At 46.5% G+C, this 24165-nt stretch overlaps 1 protein-coding gene across 2 annotated transcripts in view; it reads right to left on the reverse strand.

The window, feature by feature from the left end:
• Positions 1-4680: 4680 nt before the first annotated feature.
• The window catches only part of MX1 (MX dynamin like GTPase 1), a 32874-nt gene continuing 13389 nt past the window's right edge, over positions 4681-24165 (reverse strand). For both annotated transcript variants that reach the window (XM_040232187.1, XM_040232179.1), the window contains exons 6-15: positions 23577-23731; positions 22838-22976; positions 20570-20768; positions 18077-18155; positions 17642-17764; positions 17109-17250; positions 13195-13353; positions 9859-9935; positions 8288-8527; positions 4681-5283 (exon numbers count right to left, since the gene is read on the reverse strand). In XM_040232187.1, the coding sequence (XP_040088121.1) occupies positions 5053-5283; positions 8288-8527; positions 9859-9935; positions 13195-13353; positions 17109-17250; positions 17642-17764; positions 18077-18155; positions 20570-20768; positions 22838-22976; positions 23577-23731 (1544 nt within the window). In that variant the 3' untranslated portion in view covers positions 4681-5052. The remainder of the gene's footprint in view (positions 5284-8287; positions 8528-9858; positions 9936-13194; positions 13354-17108; positions 17251-17641; positions 17765-18076; positions 18156-20569; positions 20769-22837; positions 22977-23576; positions 23732-24165) is intronic.

Consider the following 24165-nt stretch of genomic DNA (forward strand, 5'->3'; position numbering starts at 1 on the left):
AAGGGGACAAGTGGGGGCAGGTGCCTGCCGGCCAGCAGTCTTTGTTACCTGGTCGCCATAGAACTTTGTTTACTGTATGTTTGCTTAAAGACACCTTATTGGTAGATACTGTCAATTCATTAACATTGAACTCATGGCCAGCAACCCCATAACTGATTCCTAAAGGACGCTTCTCTAGCCCACGTTTTGTCTGGAGGGTACAGCCAGCCTTCCTGCACTTAGGAGATTAGACAGCACTTCCCATGCTGCTTGGGGCCGTTTCAACATTGACATCACTATCTGAAAATATAAAAATGCTAAACAACATGGCGCTAAATATACTGAAGAGGATACTTGTTTACAGTCTGAGCTGGAACAGGAAGGCAGGGTAGCCATTTTCAAACTCAAATCAGCAGCTCAATATTTTTGCTCCTCTACCAGTGTCCACAAAAGTGCTGCTAGTGTTCATTCGGGGTAACAAATCAATTTTAATGAGTAGGTGGATCTACCGATAAGGATTTTGTGAATAATGAAGATGGGACTGTGTCCTAAAAGTGTCCACGTGGCAGGGTAGCTGACATCTTTTCCAGTTGTATTGCTCATTTTGGAGTCCTTCCGTGAGTGGACTCCAAATGTATTTAATTTTGAATGAAGCTGATTTCACTTAAAAGATCCAGCCAGGGGACTTTCCTGGTGGTCCAGTAGCTAAGACTCTACATTCCCAATGCAGGAGGACTGGGTTTAATCCCAGGGTGGAATAGATCCCGTATGCCACAACGAAGACCAGAGATCCCACGTGGGGCAACTAAAACCTAGCATAGCCAAATGAATAAATATAAACAAACAACAAAGAAAGATCCAGCCTGAATGCTGAAACTAGGGAAATAGATATTTCTGTATTTAAACCTTTACAAGAGACATACATTAATTTGCTTAATATAAATTAACCCAAAATACTAAAGTGGACACATGCCATGTATTAAAGGTGTGGAATCTGTGTTGATCATTTTGTGGATTCTTGCAGCTGGGGAAGTAGGTGAATTTCCAGGGTGGAGAATGAATTAACTTTGATTCGATTCTCACTGTGCTGTTATGGGGGAGGGGGCACAGTCCTGCCTTAAATTCAGGTACCTGGTCTGTTCTCAGCACCTCCCTGGTTCTCCTGGGGTTGCCCTGATCTGGCCCGAAATTCAGAGACTTTATTCTTCTGACTAAGGCTTCACCCTGGACCTGGTTTTGTGACGAGCTACACACACACACATATACTCCTGGTTGGAGTCCTATCCCACAGCCACAGTCCTTTTCTGCTCTGGACACAGAGAGGGTGATGTATGATGTGGTACAGGCCAGAGCTCTTCTCCCAGTGTGCCCAGTTTTTAAGAAAAATGTGCAATTTATGCTACTTCCAAAGTAGTTCAGTTCAGTTTGGTCGCTCAGTCATGTCCGACTCTTTGCAACCCCATGGACTGCAGCACATCAGGCTTCCCTGTCCATCACCATCTCCCGGAGCTTGCTCAACCCATGTCCATTGAGTCGGTGATGCCATCCAACCATCTCATCCTCTGTCGTCCCCTATTCCTGCCTTCAATCTTTCCCAGCATCAGGGTCTTTTTCAATGAGTCAGTTCTTCGCATCAGATGGCCAGAGTATTGGAGCTTCAGCTTCAGGATCAGTCCTTCCAATGAATATTTAGGACTGATTTCTTTTAGGATTGACTGGTTTGATCTCCTTGCTTTCCACGGGACTTTGAAGAGTCTTCTCCAATGCCACAGTTCAAAAGCATCAATTCTTTGTTTTAAAAAGTCACTAATGTACCAGCTGTGCCTGCGTTCTCTGACTCTGCAACCCCATGGACTGCAACCTACCAGGCTCCTCTGTCCATGGGATTCTCCAGGCAAGAATACTGGAGTGGGCTGTCATTTTCTTCTATGGGGCATCTTCCCCGCCCAGATATCGAACCCACATCTACTCCATTGCAGGCAGATTCTTTACCACTAGGCCACCTGCAAAAGCCCATAATGTACCAGCTATTTCATTTTAAATGAATCAACCACATAAATATTGGTGTTTGAGCCATCATTTTGCTGTGATTAAAGAACCTGAACTCATAATCCCCTGAAAATCCACTGATCACTTGGACCCACTGAACCTTGGAAAGCCAAGGTCAGTGCCCCATTAGCTGCTTTTAGGGCTTCCTGGTTTACCAGTTAGATTGGATTCCTTTCCTCCCACACAGTAATTGACTGTGGGGACTTTCCTGGCTGGCTGCTTTTGTCTTTGCTTTAAGGAAACTAATAAAGGTAGCTGCTCCGTAGCATCCTAGAAGATAGTCAAGCAACCAGCAAGTCATTTGGACATGTGCCTGGCATCTCCTATACCCACTCCCTCCCACAGCATTTATTAAGCGCCAGCAGACCCTGTATTCTGGAAAACCGAGGCTTCCTAGTTCTGTCACTTCAATGTTATCCAGCTCCTCTCCTAGCTCTGCTCCAAACTCAGCCCCATACTCTGGGGTCAGCTGAGCCCCAGACTTGCCTGGAGAGAGGGTCCCTGAGTATGCCTGATTGCTCTTCTAGTTTAGTCTGCCCAGGTTGATGGACCTTCAAGCTGGCGCTGTGGAGCCGGCAGCAGAATCTGGAGAGGCAGGCTCTGATCCTGGTGTTGCCCTTCACAGAGGAGATGGGGGACTGGGGTGGGGAGATGGGGGTTGGAGGATGGGGGGCAGTTCAGTCCCTTGCCTGAGCCCCACTGCCCTCTGAGTGATGGACTCACACAGAGTGGACTCCAGACCTGCCTCTGCTTGACTCTTCAACAGATAGAAGGGGAGACAGTGTACTTCTGCCCTATCGATGGCCAGTCAGGACAGACCTGAGGGATTCCTGGACACCTGCTCTTTCTGACGAAAGGAAAGTGAGCACCTTGTGAGTCCTCAATGGGCTTGTCCCCCAAGGAAATTCCTGTTCTCTGAAATATCATTGGCTTTCTTCCCCCATCTATCTAGGAATCTCTAGGAAAACTATAACAACAGCAAAGAAGAATCCTTGGCCACAGTGACACCTCTGTTTCTAGTTGAGGCAGATTCTATGGGACGCCAGATACTGGAGCAGTTACTCAGCCAGCCACGAGGGGGCAGCAGCTCCAAGTCTCAGAGCGTCCCTTCACGTGCATTTGTTCAGTTGCTCAGTCATGTCGTGGAGTGCAGCACGCCAGGCCTCCGTGTCCCCCACCGTCTCTTGCAGCCTGCTCAAACTCATGTCCATTGAGTCAGTGATGCCATCCAACCATCTCATCCTCTGTCGTCCCCTTCTCCTCCTCCCTTCAATCTTTCCCAGCATCAGGGTCTTTTCTAATGAGTTAGCTCTTCCAATCATGTGGCCAAAGTATTGGAGCTTCAGCTTCAGCATCAGCCCTTCCAATGAATATTCAGGACTGATATCCTTTAGGACTGACTGGTTTGATCTCCTTGCTGTTCAAGGGACTCTTCAAGAGCCTCCCCAACACCACAGCTCAAAAGCATCAGTTCTTCGACTCTCTGCCTTCTCTGTGGTCCAGCTCTCACATCCATACATGACTACTGGAAAAACCATAGCTTTGATTATACTGACCTTTGTCAACAAAGTAATGTCTCTGCTTTTTAAAATGCTGTCTAGGTTGGTCATAGCTTTTCCTCCAAGGAGCAACCATCCTTTAACTTCATGACTGCAGTCACCACCTGCAGTGATTTTGGAGCCCATACGATAATCTCGTACAGAAGTTCTTGCATTGTCCCAGGCTTTGAGGATTGTGGAATCCTGAGTGTCAGAAGGGGCCAGCGGTGGGGGTGGGGCAGGGGCTGGATGGGAGGGGACAGTGCAGCAAGACCACCTCTTCCAACAAGCTGTTGTCCAGCTTGGCCTGGGAGTGAGTGGACAGCTCATGAGGCAGCCATTCCCTTTCTGGCTGGGTGTCTGCATGTCCCCATGGCTGCCTAGTCCAAGGAGGCCAGTCAGGACCCGTTCTGCTCCTTCAGGACAACCCGTGGTTAATATTCTGCCTTCTCACCTCCCAGACCAGAACAGCATCTGCTGTAAAATCCTCCTGGGTGGGCAGTGACCTCTCTTGACTTAGGCTTTCACCTTTCAGCTCCACACTAGGTGGCCAGCAATTAAGCAGCCTGGATGCTTGGTCAGCATATATTATAAACAAAAATGCCGATTGCTTCACCTTCTGTCCCATTTTTTTTTTTAACTTTATTCCCCATTTCCCTTCTAGCCTCTTATAAATAACCTACCACATTCTTTTGCTCAACCATTCCTTCTGACCTGACCCAGTACAGAGGGCTGCCTTAGTGTCCACTGATTGCTCCACAGATTCCCACCTGCTGTCATTTTCAAACGTCTCTCAAATAAAGAAGGTGTCAGAGAGGGCTTCCTGATGGCACAGTGGATAAGAATCCACCTGCCAATGCAGGAGACACAGGTTTGATCCCTGATCTGGGAAGATCCCATATGCCTAGGAGCAATGAAGCCCATGCAGCACAACTACTGAGCCCGTATGCTGCAACTACTGAGCCCACGTGCCCTGGAACCGTGCACAAGAGAAGCCGCCACAGTGAGAAGCCACAGCCGTAAGAAGCCTGCACAGCACAACTGCAGAGCAGCCCTCACTCTCCACAATCAGAGGAAGCCCGAGGGCAGCAATGAAGACCCAGTGTGAGCAACATAACAATAAAATAAATAAACGTTAGAAAAGAAAGTGTCAGAGAAATGTCTGGTAGAAAGAAGTGTATTACAAATTGAAGAAATAGGCTTCTGTATGCATTCACAAATGTGGCACTCATGTTGCGAAAACATGGGGTGTGAAAGGCTATTACATTGGAATGACCCTTCTACAGTGCTGTGTGGGGATCATTGACAGAGGGGTGGAGAGAGTTCAGGGATGGGGCAGGGTGGGCGTGAAGCATCGAGCGAAATCACCTGCTGTTTGAAGCCAGTGTGCTCATCCACTAAGAGACAGCAGAGACTAAGGCTGCAGGCTGACCACTGAAGCATCTGTGAAGAGAGATGGAGACCCGGGGCTGGAAGGAGGGCGGGTTCAGCCCGGGAACTTGGCGAGCCGCTGCCGAGCGCGGGACAGCCGCTCCAGCCGCTCCTTCAGGAACTTCCTCTTGTCTCTGGTGTCGGTGCGCTCCTTCAGCAGCCAGTCATACTGGTCCTTGTCCTGCAGCAGCTGCAGCATGCTCTTCTTGAGCTGCTCCCCATACGTCCGGAGCACGAAGAACTGGATGATCAAGGGGATGTGGCTGGAGATGCGGGTGCTGACCTCCTGCGAGGAAGGAAGGCACAGTTCACACGAGGGTGAGGGGCCGTGGCAGCCAGGACACCCTGACTTCACCCCGGCACCCCGGCAGGGACCCAGACCCAATGGGTGCATGGTCCCCTCTTGGGTTTCAAACCCACCCGCATCCTCTGTGGTCTGGGCAGCACCAGGCTAGGGACCAACCCCGACTCTGGGCTCCCGCCAGCCTCTCCTGACCACCAAATGCTTACTTCTGACGGAAGAGGGCAAAACGTGCCCTAGGAAGGTAAATGCATGGAGTACAAAAAGTACAGAGGACAGGCTTGTGGACAGAGTCTGTGGGCGGGAGGAATTGAGAGTAGCATTTAAACATATGCATTACCATGTGTAAAATAGATAGCTAATGGGAAGTTGCTATATAACAAATGGAGCTCAACTCCATACTCTGTGACGACCTAGAGGGCAGGATGGGGGTGCGGGAATGGGAGGGAGGTTCAAGAGTGAGGGGACACATGTGTATTTACAGATGATTCTTGTTGTATGGCAGAAATCAACACGACATTGTAAGCAATTATCCTCCAATTAAAAATTAAAAAAACCCCTACATTTTAAAATTATTTACAACTCTCCCTAAAAGATTCTATAACCTCTTTTTTTGTTTTAAATCAAGGCTGAAATTATTTAGCATAAAAGGAGGTGGGCTCTCAAAAGCCACAGAAGGGAGCCCCTCCGAGTTCTAAGCACACTGGAAGTCACTTTCAACTTTCCTTTCTCCCTCTTCCTGGGGGAGTCCTTCCTGAGACAATACCTCCTTCTCACCTCACCCATGTTCTCTGCTTCCTTTTGGTCTATTAAAAAAATTTATCCAAAGAATAAATTTGATCACATAAATGAAAAAAGGCAGACACCCAAATGAATATTTTGGCCAACCCGATATTAATTTGCTTTACTTGACTATTTTCCTTTGTTGCTGCTGGACTAGGCAAAGAAAGAGGTTCTCCTTCTAGACCCTCAGGAAGACACCCAGCCCTGCTAACACCTTGACTTTAGCCAGTGAGGATCATACATGATAGGAAAAGTAGGGAGTTCTCATTAAAGTCAGGACAGGGCAAGGCTGTCTGCTGGTCTACTGTGGTTCAAGTTGCACTGAAGGGACCACCAGATGGGGCAAGAAAAGTTTGAAGTATAAAAACTGGAAAGATCAGGGAGAGTGTGAAACCACCACTGTCTGCAGAGGGATGAGTGTTTGTTGGGAAAACTCAGGAGAAACAGATGTAAAACCACCACAGACAGTTTAAGAGAATCAGCATGGTTAACAAAAGTAAGACAACATACAGAAATCAACAAACGAGATGTCATGGAAGAAAAGTCTCATTGATAGGAGGTACAAAGAAGGGGAAAGAAGCAGGAACAAACTCCAGGTGTGTGCACCACCCACACAAAGAGGACTTTAAACCACTTTTGAGACTCCCCAAAAGGATATTTAAGAAGGAGCAGCAGGGGTCCCCTGATGTTCTTCGACAGGAAATTTAAAGGCACAAAGGTGTCAACCCCTCCACTGCAGGTAGAAATTCTGAGGAAGAAGGACTTTGATTGGTGGTCTGCAGATTCGGCACCTGCCTGGCTTTCTGCATGGCTTGTCCTACCTACCTTGGACTTGAGGAGCCAGCCTCCATAATTGTATAAGCCAGTTCCTTTGTTTATACTTATAGATATAAAACAAGCCCTAGCCTTTCCCCAGATATAATGATCAGTTTCATGTGTCAGCTTGACTGGGTTGTAGACCCACTTATTCAATGGAACTCTCATCTAGGTATCTCTGTGGAGATATTTTGTAGATGTGGTTAATAGCTCCGATCAGTCAATTTTAAATAAGTAAACAAGATCATCCTCAAGAATGTGGGTGGGCCTCACCCAATCAGGTGAAGGCTTTAATATATGTGTACGTGTGTGTGTGTGTGTATTGCTCACTCTCAAAGGTTCTGCCAGGTAGCACTGGGGGGTGAGCTTGGCTGCAGGAGAAACCAAGGGGGCACAGGGCTGCCCTCACCTTGCCCTTTACTGGCTTCACACACACCCGTGCACATCCCAAGGTCTGCAGAGTTTGACCGTTTGAGCTTTGTTGCTCAGAGTGTATCCCCATCCAGCAGCATGGCATCCTCTGGGAGCCCATTAGTCATGCAGAATTGTGCCCCATCTCAGTCCTGCCCCCACCCCACCACATCTGCATCTCTGGAAGATCCTGGAGATGTGTGAGCATGGTTGGTGTGGGAAACTCTGCCGAAAGTGATGGAGACATCTGGTAAACCAGGAGGTTGCCATTTGTCTTCCTGTCCAGACTTTCACATCCCCCTGGGCTCTGAGTTATACATCCTTCCCCAGATGAATTAGATGGACCCTCAAGTTATTTGAAACATAAGGTGCATGTGCTACATTGCTCAGTCATGTCCAACTCTTGTGAAACCCTAGGAACTGCAGCCTGCCAGGCTCCCCTGTCCGTGGGATTCTCCAGGAAAGAATTCTAGAATAGGTTGCCATGCCCTCCTCCAGGATATCTTCCTGAGCCAGGCATTGAACCCACATCTCTTACATCTCCTGCAATGGCAGGCGGGTTCTTTACCACTCGTGTCCCCTGTGAAGCTCAAAATGTAGGGTAGCAATCAAAGTACAAGTCTCCGTGAACAGCAGCTTCTCCAGGGCCAGAGGTCACTGCCTTCTACACTCCTCCTGCTGAATATTCACAAGAACCCTGGGAGGAGGTAACCATTTTACCTCCTTTTAGAGAGGAAAGCTAAGGCTCAGAGAGGTTAAATAACTCAACTGGGGCCACACAGCCAGCCCAAACCAGATGCAAACGACTCTAAGTAACAACCCTTCTCATATCTGATTGAATTGCTCCTACAGAGGCTTACCAAGGGCTGAAAGATGGGACTGGTGGTCCCCTTACAGAGACAAGACTGAACAGACAGGCTCTTCATTCTCAGAGACAGAGAATGGATGAGAAGCACTGTCCCGAGACTAGCAGACTCACCTGGTGGTACGCCATCAGGTGTTGAAAGATCTCAGCTGTGGAGGGCTCTGAGTCCTCTGATTGGTGAAAATAGTTTGATTTTTTGTTCTTTTCTTCTTCTGCCTCCTTCTCTCTGACCTGTTGCAAAGCACGTCGGTACACCTGGTCCTGGCAGTAGACCAACTGCTCCATTTGGAAATGTAGTCGGATGGACTTCTCAGCTTCATTTTCTTGTTCCAACCGAATGTCTTCAATTTTGGACTATAGCAAAAGAGAAACACAACAGAATTTCCATCTAGAAACAAATCACTGGGTCACAGGAAGATAGCTCCACTGCAAAGGCCACCCCTAGCAGGTGCCATCTAGAAAAGAGCTGGTGGCTTTGGAGCAGCCTCTGTCCCCACAATAGCTTCTCTGGGCAGGGAGTGGGACTTCCCATTCTGGCTGAGGGTCAGAATTTCCCAGGAAGCCTGAGCCACACAGATGACCAGACCTTGTATCCCCAGGGCCTGGGAACCTGCATGGGCTCTGTTCTCAGGCCTGATATCCAGCTTTTTTCCTTTTCCCTTTTACAGACTTTTCCATCTGAGGAGCAGAAATATTTTTCTACCAGAGAGCTCACAGGGATAAGATGGGAGCCAGATTCCATCAGTCAAATTCCACATATTTCATGTTCCTGGAGTTTAGAGGAACTGACTGCCAGAAAGTCAAAGAGGGGACTCTTCACACAGAAAGTTACCTGGACCCCCTGGCTTCACTGAATGGAAGAGTGTGATGCCAAGTGTGGTCCTAAATCCTCTTCTCTGTGTTCCTTCTGAATAAGAGGGCACTCTAAGTCCTAGTCTGTAGATGAGGAATCAAAGGTCCAGGCAGGTTAAGAAGCCCTAAGACCTCTGGCTTGCAAAAGGCAGAGCCAGTCTTCCCATCTCTGCTGGGTGCTGGGTCTAAGGTTGGTGTCCCCACCAGATTTATACATTGAAAGCCTAATCCTCAACAGGATGGCATTTGGAGGTGGGGGTCTTTGGGAGGTCATTAGGTCATAAGGGTAGGGTCCCCACAAATGGGTTAGTGTCCCTCTGAGAAGAGACCCCAGGGAGCTCTCTCTCTACCTCTGCCCCCGGCCTCCTGTTTCGTGAAGACACCAATGAGAAGGCCACCAGCACCTCCATCTGGGATTCCAGTCTCCTGGACTATGAGAAATATTAAGTGTCTGCAGTGGTATTAGTTATGCAGCCCAAGCCAGGACAAGGGGAGCCGCTGTTCCTAGATTGGACAAGTCTTTCCTATTTGGTTTCCTCAATGAGTTTCCATATTCAGTATCGTTCTCTTCAGCTGTAACAGGTTCCACACTTACTATGGCTTTCCTCTGTTCCTGTGACTAAATATTTTCCTTCTGAGTTCTTTCTCTTTCTTTCCCTCTTACTGCCTTTAACGAGACATCACTGCTCATATCTTAAATTCATTATTGATCTTGACTGTTTGCTTCTCCAAATACATAATAAAGGTTGAATAGTCTTAATCTAAGAAATCTATTTTCTAGTGTCAGGCCTACATTTTTTTTTTTTTTTAAGTAACTTAATGGTCAGTTTTACCTTGGCAGTTCGGTGGAGGTTGAAAAATTCACGAAAGTGTTTTCCTGAAACTTCTGTGAAGGTATTCCGGATTATATCTGGTGAAAGAAAGAGAAAGAAGTCCAGTCTTGCTGGAAGGACCCGTGACTTCATAAATTGCAAAAAATAAGAGGAAAAAACAGCAGAAACAGTTCCCTGCCTCCCTCTTCCCCACCCCCAATCTTCTCTTTCTTTCTGAAGGAAGAAGGTGTGCTTTTTTACTCAGAGACATCCTGGAGGAATTTTAAAAATCTAAATGTCCCCTGAAATATTTATCTGATGTTTACATTTTCATCCCAAGTATAAATAGTTGCAAAGAATGCAATTTCTGTTATTATCAATATATTAATATTTATAGTAAAACACATCACTTTTTAAAATACATCAATGGAATCAAAATAGCTCTGTTATCCATTTGAAAGCAATAGGTGAACAAACTCATTTCAATCAGAAAACTTACATTATTTCATTTTATTTTTGAAACTCATATTTCCACTTGACTCCCTCACAGAATGCTATCTTAGTGTGATGTACAGTATCTTTATGCTTGGAAATTCTATTTTGGCCACACTGTCAGGCATGTGAGATCTTAGTTCACTGACCAGGGAGTGAATCCTGACCCCTGTAGTGGAAGTGCAGACTCCTAACCACCGCTGCTGCTGCTAAGTCGCTTCAGTCGTGTCCGACTCTGTGCGACCCCATAGATGGCAGACCACCAGGCTCCCCTGTCCCTGGGATTCTCCAGGCAAGAACACTGGAGTGGGTTGCCATTTCCTTCTCCAATGCATGAAAGTGAAAAGTGAAAGTGAAGTCACTCAGTCGTGTCCAACTCTCAGCGACCCCATGGACTGCAGCCTACCAGACTCCTCCGTCCATGGGATTTTCCAGGCAAGAGCACTGGAGTGGGGTGCCATTGCCTTCTCCAGTCCTAACCACTGGACCAGTGTTAACCACTGGCTGCTATGCTTGGAAATCTTTTGGCTACATTATCACATTTTTCTAAACAGAAATAGGTATATAAACATATAGACTTTTTAACATTTTCTGAAGAATTTTCAGAAAGCCTTGAAGTATTACACAAGAATTTTCTTCAGGACTGAAGGAAGAATGCACAATTGATCAACAAGACACAATTGCAGATTTGGGTTTATAGTTATTAAGCCCAAAGATAAAACTGAACTAGAAACACCAGGGAAGCTACTTGCACTGCTCTGGTGGCTCAGTGCACAAGAGTCTGCCTGCCAGTGCAGGGGACGCAAGTTCGATCCCTGGTCCAGGAAGATCCCACAAGCTGAGGAGAAATTAAACCTGTACACCACAACCACTAGAGCCCACGAGCGGCAACTACTGAGCCCACGTGCTGCACCTACGGAAGCCCACAGGCCCTAGAGCCCGTGCTCCTCAACTAGAGAAGCCACCGAAATGAGAAGCCCATTCACGGCAACTGGAGAGGAGCCCCCACTTGCCGCAACTGAGAAAGACTGTTCACAGCAAGGAAGACCCTGAGCGGTAAAAAATAAATAAAAGGTCAAAGTAAAAAAAAGAAGAAATACATGTCTTATCAACTGTGAAAAGGCTGTCCTCCCTTCACCCCTACGAGTTCACGGATCCTCAAGATTATGACTCGATGCTAAAATGAGACACAGTTGAAGCCTGAGTGAGAAGGGTGTTCGCCACGGAGATGACAGAGAAGAGATTCAGTAAGCTCAGAGCAGTAAACAGGAATCTGGGAAGTGAAGATTCTCGAGGAGAAGGGGGCGGTGAGTACTGTGAGGGACTGTGCTTCTCCTCCGGAGTGCCGATGTGGCTTGCAATTGGCACGAGACCACAGTGACACCGTCTCGGGTTCATGCCGCACTTTAGAGGCTCAGCCCACTCCCACCGTGTACAGCTGTTTAGTCAACCTTACTTCTCAGAGATTTCGAATAAACAATAGTGTTTTGAGATTGTGAAGTATGCGAAGTGGTGGAGTAGAGGGAGGTGAGGTATGATAAGAAACATACATCTGGTTCTTGTCCCTAGTTCCTAAAACAGAGCTCCTAAACCCTTTAGAATATCCTGGGTGACAGGAGCATCGCTTGTTCTAACGAGGTGGCACTAGACAGCTCCATGATGGGGCTGGTCACCAGAAAGACCAAGCCTTTGATTAGAAGCCTGGAACTTCCAACCCAGCTTCCCCCTTCTCCCCAACTTCTAGGGGCTAGGGGAGGGGCTGGAGACTGGATTAAAAATTGATTATGCTTCCCTGGGATAATTGATTGTATGTGTGTGGGTGTGGGTATGTGTGTTAATAGCTCAGTTATGTCCGACTCTTTGTGATCCCACGGACTGTAGCCCTTGGGGCTCCTCTGTCCATGGAATTCTTCAGGCAGGAATACTGAAATGGGTTGCCATTCCCTTCTCAAGGGGATCTTCCCAATGCTGGGATCGAACACAGGTCACCCTCATTGCAAGCAGACTCTACCATCCGAGCCACCAGGGAAGCTGTATAATTGATTATACCTTCATAAAAACCCTTAATGACCGGGCTCAAAGATAGCCAGGCTGGTGAACATGACCACATGCCAAAAGGGTGGTCCCGCCCTCACCACTCCTCTGACAGAGCATTTGTGACCCGCCCACATCACACATTATGCATGTCGTTCATTTGCAAACTTGCATTGCAAACTTGCAATCTTTTATATCCAATGCCAGGAAACTGGTGCGTGTGTGTGCTCACTCAGTCTTGTCCCATTCTTTGTGACCCCAGGACTGTACTCTGCCAGGCTCCTCTGCCCATGGGATTCTCCAGGCAAGAATACTGGAGTGGGTTGCCATGCCCTTCTCCAGGCGACCTTCCTGACCTTGAGATGGAAGCCCTGTGTCTTTTGCAGCTCCTGAACTGGCAGGCAGATTCCTTACCACTGAGCCACCTGGGAAGCCCCACTAATAAACTGGTAAAGGTAAGCAAATCCTTTATAGCAAACCAGTAAAGTAGAGTATGCTCCTGAGTTCTGTGAGCTGTTCCAGCTGAGTATGGAACCCCAGGAGTGGGTGGTGGGAACTGTGACTTATAGCTGGTCACTTAGCAATACAGGAGTTTTAGACACGGAGCTGCCATCCACAGAGGCGGGTCTTGTGAGCTGAGCCCTGAGCTGTGGGTCTGTGCAAACTCCAGGCAGTTAGTCTCAGAAGGGGAATGAATTGTTGGACACCTGTTAGAGTCTGGAGAAGACTGGTTGGGTTGCTTGTGTTGGAAAACACCACAGCAGGAGGTACTGGATTTGACCCTATCCTAGAAATATTGATAAAATGCCTAAAGTAAAACCAAGAACCCACCTGTCACCGTGTGCAGCATGTCCACAGCAGGCTCTTCCAGAACTATGACCTGCTTTTTTATGATGATCTCAAACGTCTTGTAATTCACAAACCCTGGCAACTCTCTGCCACGATACCGATTTTCAAATTGCTTTATTTCTTTACGTATGGCTTCATGACCTACAGAAGGAAAGGATAGCTCTGAATTATTTTGCAGAAATAACCTTGCTGGTTTGGCTGAACACAGCAGCATTCTGACCTTCCTGAAAATACAGAGGAGCAAGAAAAAAAAAATCAAATCTGATTTTCAAATTGAAAAAGTTTCAAGGATTGCAATAAGGAAACAGATTTTGAGATAACTGTCCTTAGTCATCTCAAGATGGCACGTGTAAAGCCAGGGAAGGACACTGAAAAACAGCAAATGCAGAAACTTACTAAGACAGAGTTTTAAATAATGTTGGCTGCACACCACAGCACGTGGGATCTTAGTTCCTTGACCAGGAACTGAACCAGGGCCTCCTGGTTCAGCTGGACTCAACCTTCAGCATTGGAAGGTGGAGTCTTAACCACTGGACCACTGGGGAAGTCCCAAGACATATTCCGGAAAAGGTAACTTGAGTAGGAAATTTGGTAAATCAAATTTGATTTTATAAAGAAAATTATATCATAGAATACTATGACCTGCAGACACTTTAAAAAATAGAAATGGGGACTTTCCTGGTGTCCAGTGGTTAGGGCTCTGTGGGCACAGTGCGGGGGGCGAGGGTTGATCCCTGGTTGGGGAACTAGGATCCCACATGCCACGAGGTGGACCCACTTAAAAAAAATAAAGAAATGATCATAACGCCAGTTGAAGTCAGTGATTCAGCATATATTCCCAGGTTGCAGTAGGAGTAAAATGTATTTATAAACCAGAGGGATAATACAGTTGGATTATTAATGTGATATGTTATCACTGTTTACCACGTAAAGCACTTAATTTTTTCTCTATATTCTTGGAATTTCTTTTTACTCTAAACAAACTAGGGTGTGAAGAACCTCCTTCATGGGGTGGGGAGAGGATGATTCAGAAGGACTAAGGTTCCTTCTTTTTGAAGAACTAACCAGGGATAGTAGCCTGGTTATCCTCTTTTGGTCAGGAGATACTTTCTGAAAGGCATTTAAAAAAAATCAAGATTTAATTGGCATACCATAAATTCACCATTATTAAAGTATATATTTAGTATATTCACAAAGTGGTGCAAACATCACCACTATCTAATTCTCAAGCATTTCCACCATCCCAGGGAACCCTGTTTCCATCAGCACTCACTCCCCATTCCCTCTACCCAGCCCCTGAAACCACTAATCCACTTTCTATTTCTGTGGACTTGCCTGTTTCGAGCATTTCATGTAAATGGAATTGTATATCCTGTGGCCTTTTGTGTCTCACTTCTTCCACTTAGCATAAGGGCCACTCTAGTACGTGTGAGATGGGATTTAACTTGCATTTCTGATGGCTAACAATATTGTGCATCTTGTTACGTTCCTATTAGCCATGTGTGTGTGCGTGCTCAGTTGTGTCTGACTCTTCGCCACCTCATGGACTGTAGCCCCTGAGGCTCCTCTGTCCATGGGATTTCCCAGGCAAGAATACTGGAGTGGGCTGCCATTTCCTCCTCCATGGGATCTTCCCAACCCAGGAAGGAAACTCATGTCTCCTGCACTGGCAGGCGTATTCTTTACCACTGAGCCACTGGGAAGACAATCTTATTAGCTATACCTGTATCTTTTTTCATTTTTTTGAGGAATGTCTATTCCAATCCTTTGTCCATCTTTAAATTGAGTTATTTCTCTTCTTGTTGTTGAGCTGTAAGAGTTCTTTACATATTGTAAATACTAGTGAGTGAGTACTAAGTCACTTTAGTTGTGTCCAGCTCTTTGTGACTCTATGGACTGTAACCCACCAGGCTCCTCTGTCCAGGAGATTTTCCAGGCAAGACTACTGAAGTGAGTTGCCATTTCCTTCTCCAGGGGATCTTCCAGAACCAGGGATCAAACCCACAGCTCTTAGGTCTCTTGCATTGCCAGGCAGGTTCTTTACCATTAGCACCACCTGGGAAGTGAAGTCCTATAAAGACTAGACCCTTATCATATACATGATTTTTAAATACTTTCTCCAATTCTGTGGAATGTCTTCACTTTCTTGATCGTGTTCCTGGATAGTGTTTTTTGATATGCACACAAGTTTTAAATTTTGGTGAAATCCAGCATATCATTTTTTTCCTTGTGTTGCTTCTGCTTCAGGTGTCCTAGGTAAAGAGACCACTACCTAATCCCAAGGGCACAAAGTTTTAAACCTATGCTTTCTTCTAAGAGTTTTACAGTTTTGGCTTGTACACTTTGGTTTTTGATCCATTTTGAGTTTATTTTTGGGTAGGAGGTGCATTAGGGGTCCAAATTAATTCTTACTTTTGGACACTCAGTGATATGGAACTGATCATTTGTTGGGAGGAATTTATCATTTTAAAAAATGAGCCATTTTTCTCACAGGCTGTCTGCCATAAGCACTTTTTCCATAAAAACCTGGCCAGGCAATGCCATGAGGGAGCTTCCGGAAGCCAAAGACTGTTGTTTTCTTTGAAAGGGGTTAGCGTGGTGCTTCCCCTCCCCGACATAAGAACAGACTGCACAGCAGGTGTACAACTCTATGCTCAAGGACTTGACTTCTGTAAGTGGCACCGGGGGTGACAGAGGACGAGCTGGCTGGGTGGCATCACAGACTCAATGGACACAAGTTTGTGCAAACTCTAGGAGATTGCGAAGGACAGAGGAGCCTGGTGTACTGCAGTCCATGGGGTTGCAGAGTCAGACACGGCAAAGCAACTGAGCAATAGCAACAAGTGGCACAAAGACTGTGGACTCGTGACAAGTGAGCACCCCAGGAATGAGTGTCCTGGACTTTGGTCCCCAAGGTTCACATCCTACGCTGCCCTCTGTGCCCTCTGCCAGGGAATAAAGGTGCAGCCTCTGAATTATGTAGAAACTCCCTTGATTTCTCTCCCCATGTTCATTATTCAAAGCCAAGGAGGACTGTCAATCTGAACCTCTGCTCAGTTTAAATAAATCATGAAACCACCACCATCGCCTACTGCCTGCCTCCACCATCAGATTGTTGGAATAAAAGCAAATTGAAAGTTCCCTCAGCTGCTGCAGTTTTCTCATTGGTCAATATATGATTTAGTTTAGGCTTCTTAAAATAGTAAAAAAAAAAAAATAAATTTCAGATCACATTTTCTACTTTTCTTAGACTCCTGAGGATTTGATGATGCAAGATGCTGTTGTATTTTCTTGTCACCACTGCAACTGCAAGGGCTTCCCAAGTAGCACAGTGGTAAAGAATCCACCTGCCAACCTGGAGACATGGGTTTGACCCCTGGGTTGGGAGGTTCCCCTGGAGGAGGAAATGGCAACCCATTCCGTTAGTCTTGCCTGGGAAATCCCGTGGACAGAAGAGCTTGGCAGGCTACAGTCTGTGGGGTTGCAAAGCACCGGATGACTGGGCATCGAAACAGTGACTATAAGATCCATCACAGGACACGCCAGGTTTCAAGGCCTCAGTGGATTAACCACTGGATTATTTCAGGGGCAGCACCACTGGGAACACAAAGGGCATGACACACGTGGCAGGCTCACCTGCTCACTGTTTTGGGAAACTGATTCTTCTAAGAGTTGTGATTGGCAGGGGCCATGGAATCTGCATCTTCCTTCTAGGTGTCCTCTGAAATCGGAACCTGATGCTTGCTGGCCAGAGTCCAGGGACTTGAAACAGCACATGTGGCTTTCACGCTACCAAGTCCTTACTCTGCTCCATCCTTGACCACCGCCATCACCCACCTCCCCCAGCCTTGGACTCAGCTCAACTTGGCGTGTTTACCATGGTGCCTCAGACTCACCTTTTTTGAAATTTTTCTCAACCACAGCACTCCATTTGCAGAATTCGGCTCGTACTTTGGTAAACAGTCGGGAGTCATATTGCCCGACGAGTTCCTCCCCTTCTATTGTTGAGATGATCTCTTTATTAAATGTATCAATTTTCTGCCAAGAAGGAAAAAAGAATCAGCAGAGATATTCTAAACCGAGCAAGGTAGTTTGGCAGTCGTGTGCATGGATGAGTCCCTCTTTGCTGTCTCTCAGGCCAGGTGGGAGGACAGGAGAGAAGAAGCTTGGGCAGCACAGAACCCCAAACTCCCCTCACTGCCTGGGGGGGTCCCCAGTGAGGGAGCGCACTTGAGGAAAAGCCAATGGCACGCATGGGGTGGTCCACCACTCCCTGCCTGCTTTCTAACTCCGGGCCCGTTTTGGTGCTAAGTGGGCAGAATGAATTTGGATCAGCTTTAGGGAAGTGAAGACAGATGAGCATAACACCCATAATCCCTGTGGACAGTGATGTACGACTCCCCAGCTTGGCGCCACTGGCAGTACTCACCTCTATCAGAGAGAACACTTTCTCACTTTCTTCTTCTGGGATGTCCTTGCCATACTTCTGTAACTCCTCTGTTATTCTCTGGTGAGTCTCCTTTATTTGATTTTCCAACAGGGGCAGAGTTTTCTGAGAAAAACAACAGAAAGACATAAATATGAACAGGGAATGAGCTGCGGTTGGCGATGGGAAAGGGCTAGGGTTAGGCCAGCGCCTGCAAGACGCTCATTTTTAATTAGGCCGGGTGGGTGGTTTATCAGCATCCCACTCAGCACGTGATCCTCTGACAGGCAATAGCCACACCCGTGGGAGCATCCCAGGCCACATCCACGCCCCCTGAATCTGAGCCCACATCTTAACAAGATGTCCAGGCGATCCATGTGTGTCAACATGGGTTAGCTTTGCACTTGCAAGACTCTGCTCAGCTCTGCGTGCACTTACACAAATGTGCATGATGAGTTCATTGGTGAGTCTTTCTGCCAGGCAGGGGATAGTGGCCCTCCCTTCCTCCAGAAGGTCCCTGCAAGAGAAGACAACATTCATGTCCACCTGGGTCTAGCCAGAAAACGCAGGTTGGCTCTCTGTTGCTGGGGAAAGCCAGAGTAAGTGCAGTTACTTCCCACTGGATGGCATGTCCTGCAACTGGATCACACAGAATCATGACTGAATTTTTGTAATGTTGCATATTTCGAAAATGGTATAGAATGATCCCTTCCAGCTGATATAGTAAATGTGTCTTATGACACCTGACTACAAATGGTCTTTATAAAAGTTCGCATATCACCTAGAGATATGTTTCCATAACATGCACATACCCTTCTGTATACACAGTGCATAGTGGTATTGGGCTTCATGAAAATATATTGACAGATATTTACAGAGGTGCATGGATGAAGCCTGAACTGGGGGACCCACACTTTTCCAAAATGACAACTTAAACCATGAGCTGCTTGGGGAAGGAGACCAAGCCCTCCTCTCACTCTTTCCAAATATGTGTTTGTAGAGTGAGTTACTACACAGTTTTCCACATGTTAAAGGACTTTTTAAGATGAAGGGCAGCCAGGAAACATGAGTTCACACATATCTTTGCAAGAGTACACTCATACCTAAGTTTCAGCTTCTGTACCTGTCAAATTTTTTAATTGTGGGAAAATATACATAAAATTCACCACTTTAATAATTTGTAAGTGCACATGTGTGAGCTAAGTCACTTCAGTTATATCTGACTCTTTGCGACCCCATGGAAGGTAGCCCAACCAGGCTCCTCGGTCCATGGAATTCTCCAGGTGGGAATACTAGAGTGGGTTGCCATGCCCTCCTCCAGGGGATCTTCCTGACCCAGGGATCAAACCCGCATCTCCTGCACTGGCAAGTGAGTTCTTTGCTCCCAAGTGGTGAGTGCCACTTGGGAGGCCTGTAGGCACACATTCAGTGGTATTAAGTACAATTACATTGATGTGTGACCTTCACCACCATCTACCTCCAGAAACAGCTCATCTTCCCCACCTGAAACTCTGTTTCCATTAATCATCTCCCCACCCCCTCCGCCAGGTCCTGTCTCTATGTTTTGACCCCTTTAGGGACCTTGTATAAGAGGAATTATACAGTGTTTGCCTTTTCATGACTGGCTTATTTCACTGAGCATAGTGCCCTCAGGGTACAGCCGTGTTATAGCAGGTGCTAGAATTTTCTTCCTTTCTAAGGCCAAATACTATTCCACTGTGTGGATGGAATTTCTTTAATCTATTTTGGATAAACATTGTGTTTATCTATCAGTGGTCACTCAGCTTGCTTCCATGTTTTTTTTTTTTTTTTTTTTTTTAGCTATTGTGAATAATGCTGCTATGAACATAGGGCTGCAAGGATCTCTTCTGAATTATGTGTCTCTGCGAGCTTCTGGGGACATCCAATATGATAATGTTTACAAAGGGCATGTGTCTCCTCCCACATACACATGTACACACACAAGGGATCTCAGTGAATGTGTCACTTTTTTTTCAACATCTTGTAAGGATCTTTTTATTGGCATCTCCTTGGCACAGCACTATAATGGTTGCTAGCACTGTGATCTCTTATTCTAGTTTGTCCATACAAATCCCATGGTTTTCAACATGTACATTCCATGGTCTTCACAATTAAAAACAAATCTGTGCTGAACACGCTTTAGGGGACATTACTGAACACATCTCGGATTACTTGCCTGTGTGGAATTCCTAGAAATGGAACTCAGCCTTAGGGACACCTGTGTGATCTCAGCATGCGCTCTTGGTAGCGGAGATGCCAGCCCACACCCCTCCTTTTCCACCAACTCTACACCTTCTCATTATTTCAAAACAACCAGTTTATCAGTATCATCCTTTTTAAAAAAAATTCATTTTTGGCATCAGGGTTAGAAAGGCCTTTATCCTGGGATTATTAATTCTCCGCCTATATTTTCTTCTGAGAAGTGGTACTTTCTTTGTACTTAATTTTAAACTTCCACTGATATTTATTTTGGTACCCCATGTTAAGTAAGGACAGTTTAATTTTTCCCAACTATTAAATAATTATTTCAGTGCTACTGATTGATAATGAAACTGACAAAGCCCAGGAATTTGAAGTGCCACATTTATTACAGACCAAATGTACATACTTGAGTCTATTTCTGGGTTTTCCACTTTGTTTCCATCCTGTTATACTTAGGTTTATATTCTGTTTCCAGAACTATAATAAGTTATTGCAAAAAGTCTCCGCCTTCTTCCGAAGTTTTAGACTTATTCTTTGCCTACTTTGTGAATTCCTCCTTTACTCTTCCAGGCAGATTCCCCACGGTCAAAATAAAGGAATAGACACACAGGGATACTCTCAACAGCCAACCTTGGACAGCATACATTTCTCCTGTGAGGAAGGAGGTCCTTAATTTTGGTTCTCCCTGGGAAAGCTCCATGCACATACCTGAAATGCGTGTGATCCTCGAAGAATATCCGCTCTCTCTGTAGGGCCTTGTCCAGGCTCAGCCGATGCTGGATCTCCTGCTGGCCGCGGCACTTGACGATCATGTAGCCCTTCTTCAGGTGGAAGACCAGGTTTCTCACCACGTCCACGACCTTGTCTTCCGTGCCTTTGTCCACCAGATCGGGCTTTGTCAAGATTCCTGCAACCCAGAGACTCTGGTTACAGAATGTTCACATCTTCGCAGGGTGAGGAGTAAGGTCAGCTCCCCTCCTGGGGAGCGAGGTCCCCTGGCCCCGGGCTTGCTTCCACAGTGCAGCTCGCCTAGTGAAGGTGCAAGGCTCAGCCCCTATGTGCTCCTTAAGTTCACTTCACCCAGATCTTGGCTCTCACGCCACAGAGATAGCAGCATGTAATGGCCCGTTATGTTCCTCCTGTTCAGCAAAGGAGTTCACTCTCATGCAATGGGTCTCAAACTTCCCTGTGCATCTAAGCCACCTTAAGGCCCTGCTCCAGAGATTCTGGTTCAGCAGATTCGGTGGGATCAAGGGACTTGCATTTCTAAAAATTCTTCAGTTAATATTGGTGCAGGTGGGGCCTGGCTCACACTTGGGAAAATAAGGGTCTGACCAGGATCAGCTAGGTCATTTGCAGGACCCACTGCAAAATGAAAATGCAGAATGCCTGTTTAAACAAGTATTGCAAGATGGCATCATCACAACACTGCACTGAGCATGGACCCATCTGCATGTGAGGCACTGTGCAGTTGTCCAGCCCAAGATGAACTCTGAGGTTTACTGTGCCCACTTGTAGCTGCAGCCCTGGCTGAGAGATTCTCATCCCAGGCAGGATGGGCAGCAGGACAAGCAAAGAATGAGAACCTGCAGCTAAGGATGGTGGAGCAGAATGCAGAAGGGACTGACAGCATCTCTGGTACACAGGTGAGCAGCCTCTGCCCAGGCTTCCTGTTAGGTGTGAAAATAAATTGCTGTTTGTTTCAGCCACTGCCCTCAGGCTCTCTGCTATTTACAGCCAAATGCATTTTTTCAAACATAACACTTTAACCATTTTTACCCGCACATTTCAGGTGCATGAAACACTTTCACATTGTTGGGCAACCCTGACCACTATTCATCTTCAAAACCTTTTCATCTTCCCCAGCTGAGACTCTGTAACCGCCAAACTAACTCCTATTTCTCCCTTCCCCCACTTCCTGTCCATGAACCTGACCACACTAGGTTCCTCATATGATTGAGGTCATGCAGTATTTGTCCTTTGGCACTGGCTTATGTCATTGAGCACAATGTCTTCAAGGTTCATCCTCATTGTAGCAGATGTCAGAATGTCCCTCCTTTTTAAGGTTAGATACTATCCCACTGTGGGCTTCCCTGGTAGCTCAGCTGGTAAAGAATCTGCCTGCAATTCAGGAGACTCTGGTTTGATTCCTGGGTTGGGAAGATCACCTGGCAAAGGGATAGGTTACCCACTCCAGTATTATTGGGCTTCCCTGGTGGCTCAGACGGTCAAGAATCTGCCTGCAATATGGGAGACCTGGGTTCGACTTGGGTTGGGAAGATTCCCCTGGAGGAGGGCATGGCAACACACTCCCGTATTCTTGCCTGGAGAATCCCCATGGACAGAGGAGCCTGGCGGGCTATAGCCCGTGGTATCGCAAAGAGTGAGATATGACTGAGCGACTAAGCACAGCACAGAACTATCCCACTGTATGGATACCTCACATCCTGTGTATCCCCTCATCTTTCTGGGACACATGGGTTATTCTACATAAAATGCATTGTCAACTGATATAACTACTTTCTGCCCTACCCCTGAACCCACAACGCCTCTTATAAGCAGATAAACAAGGATTATGGGTCAACCCATGGCCAATAAGAGTCAACTGTGGCCCAAGAGTCATCTGGCCTCAATGGTTCTTGAATGGTTCTCATCTGCTGGGTGTAGGGCCCCACTCATGTGTACCAAGAAACACCCACTGGATTTAAGAGATGCTTTTCCACTGTCAAGCCATCTACCATTTTTAGATTCTTCCCTGGTGGCTCAGACAGTAAAGAATCTGCCGGCAGTGCAGGAGATGGAGGACACACGGGTTCAATCCCTGGGTCAAGAAGATCCTCTGGAGAAAGGAATGGCAATCCATTCCAGTATTCTCGCCTGGGAAATCCCAAAGACATAGAAGCTAGGAGAGCTACAGTCCATGGGGCCACAAAAAGTCAGACATGGCTGAGTGACTAACAATTTCACTCTTCTTACCTATGGTCCTATCTCCTTCGGAATCCACCTCCTGAGCCATGCGCAGCGCCTCTGTGGTGGCGATGTCCACGTTAGCAGGGACCACCACCAAGTTGATGGTCTCCTGCCTAAGGATATACTTCCTGATGAGAGACTTGATCTGTAAGAAAATGAGAGGGTATGAGAGCTGAGACAGGTCCTGACTTGCTTCAGGCCTTCCAAGTCCCAGAGGTATTTCTTCCAAGAAGCAAACACAGAGAAATGAGCTGACAACACAAGTCAGAAAAACTACATTTTCTGAGGGAACACTGTGAGGTTTCAACTTGTGAATCATTTCCCAAGACCTCGAATCTGAAGGTCACAATGAAAAAGAAGATGCCAAAAGAATTGCTTGACTATTCCCTAAGTCTTTAATCCACAGGGTGAGATTCACTGATGCAGGAATATCATTATATTTGCTTCTAATGCTCCCACTTCCCACATAAAACCCTTTCCTAATGCATGCCAATTTAGATATGGCATAGAGTGTAACTATAACCAAAAATGAGTCACTGCATAAAACACAAATAAAATGCTTTCCCAACTTTGCCTCTTCCCACAGAAGCTTCCATCCAACTTGGTGGAGTAATTTCGACCATTGCGTGCTCCAAATCCCCCACCTCCCCATATCCACTCCTCAAGCTTGGTCCTGGACTCACTGATGCTCTAAAGCAGCCCCTCCCCAACAAGACCTGGGCCAGGATGGGGCCTGAAGTTTCACCTGATATTCAATGTCGGGTGGCTGGTTGCCCACAGCAACCCTGGTGATGCCAGGAAGGTCTATCAGGGTCAGATCTGGGACGTGAGGGGAGCTGACCTCCAGACTAATCAGCTCATGACTGATCCCCATGCCTTCCCCAGCGATGGCAATCTGGGCTAGAGAAGAGGAAAAAGAAAAACGGAATAGAGCTTGGGATGGAATATCTCATTACAGTGAATCTTCTGAAGGCAACACCCACCTGCTGTGATTCAATGGTAAGGCATATCTGGAGCAGATTCTTTTCTCTGAAACAAAAAGGGCCATCAAAGGATAATCCCATATTTGCATTGCTAGTGGCCAGAATAGTCTGCAGAGAGAACTAGCGAAAACACCTCTGTAGGTGACACCAGTCTTAACCTGGCAGAGCAGGTAAGTTCTTCCTGGTGCCACACCTAAATTCCTCCCATTGATATACTAGGAACTTAACAAGGAGGTAAAATGAAAATAAATTTTAAAAAATGGTGACTCCTAAAACATGACCTGGAAAGTTATGAGTGGTGGTACATGCTTGTTTCAGGCAAGCTGAGCATTAGCTGTTGATATTCCATTA

Source organism: Oryx dammah, unplaced genomic scaffold (genome assembly GCF_014754425.2).
Source record: "Oryx dammah isolate SB20612 unplaced genomic scaffold, SCBI_Odam_1.1 HiC_scaffold_2, whole genome shotgun sequence".
NCBI lineage: Eukaryota > Metazoa > Chordata > Mammalia > Artiodactyla > Bovidae > Oryx > Oryx dammah.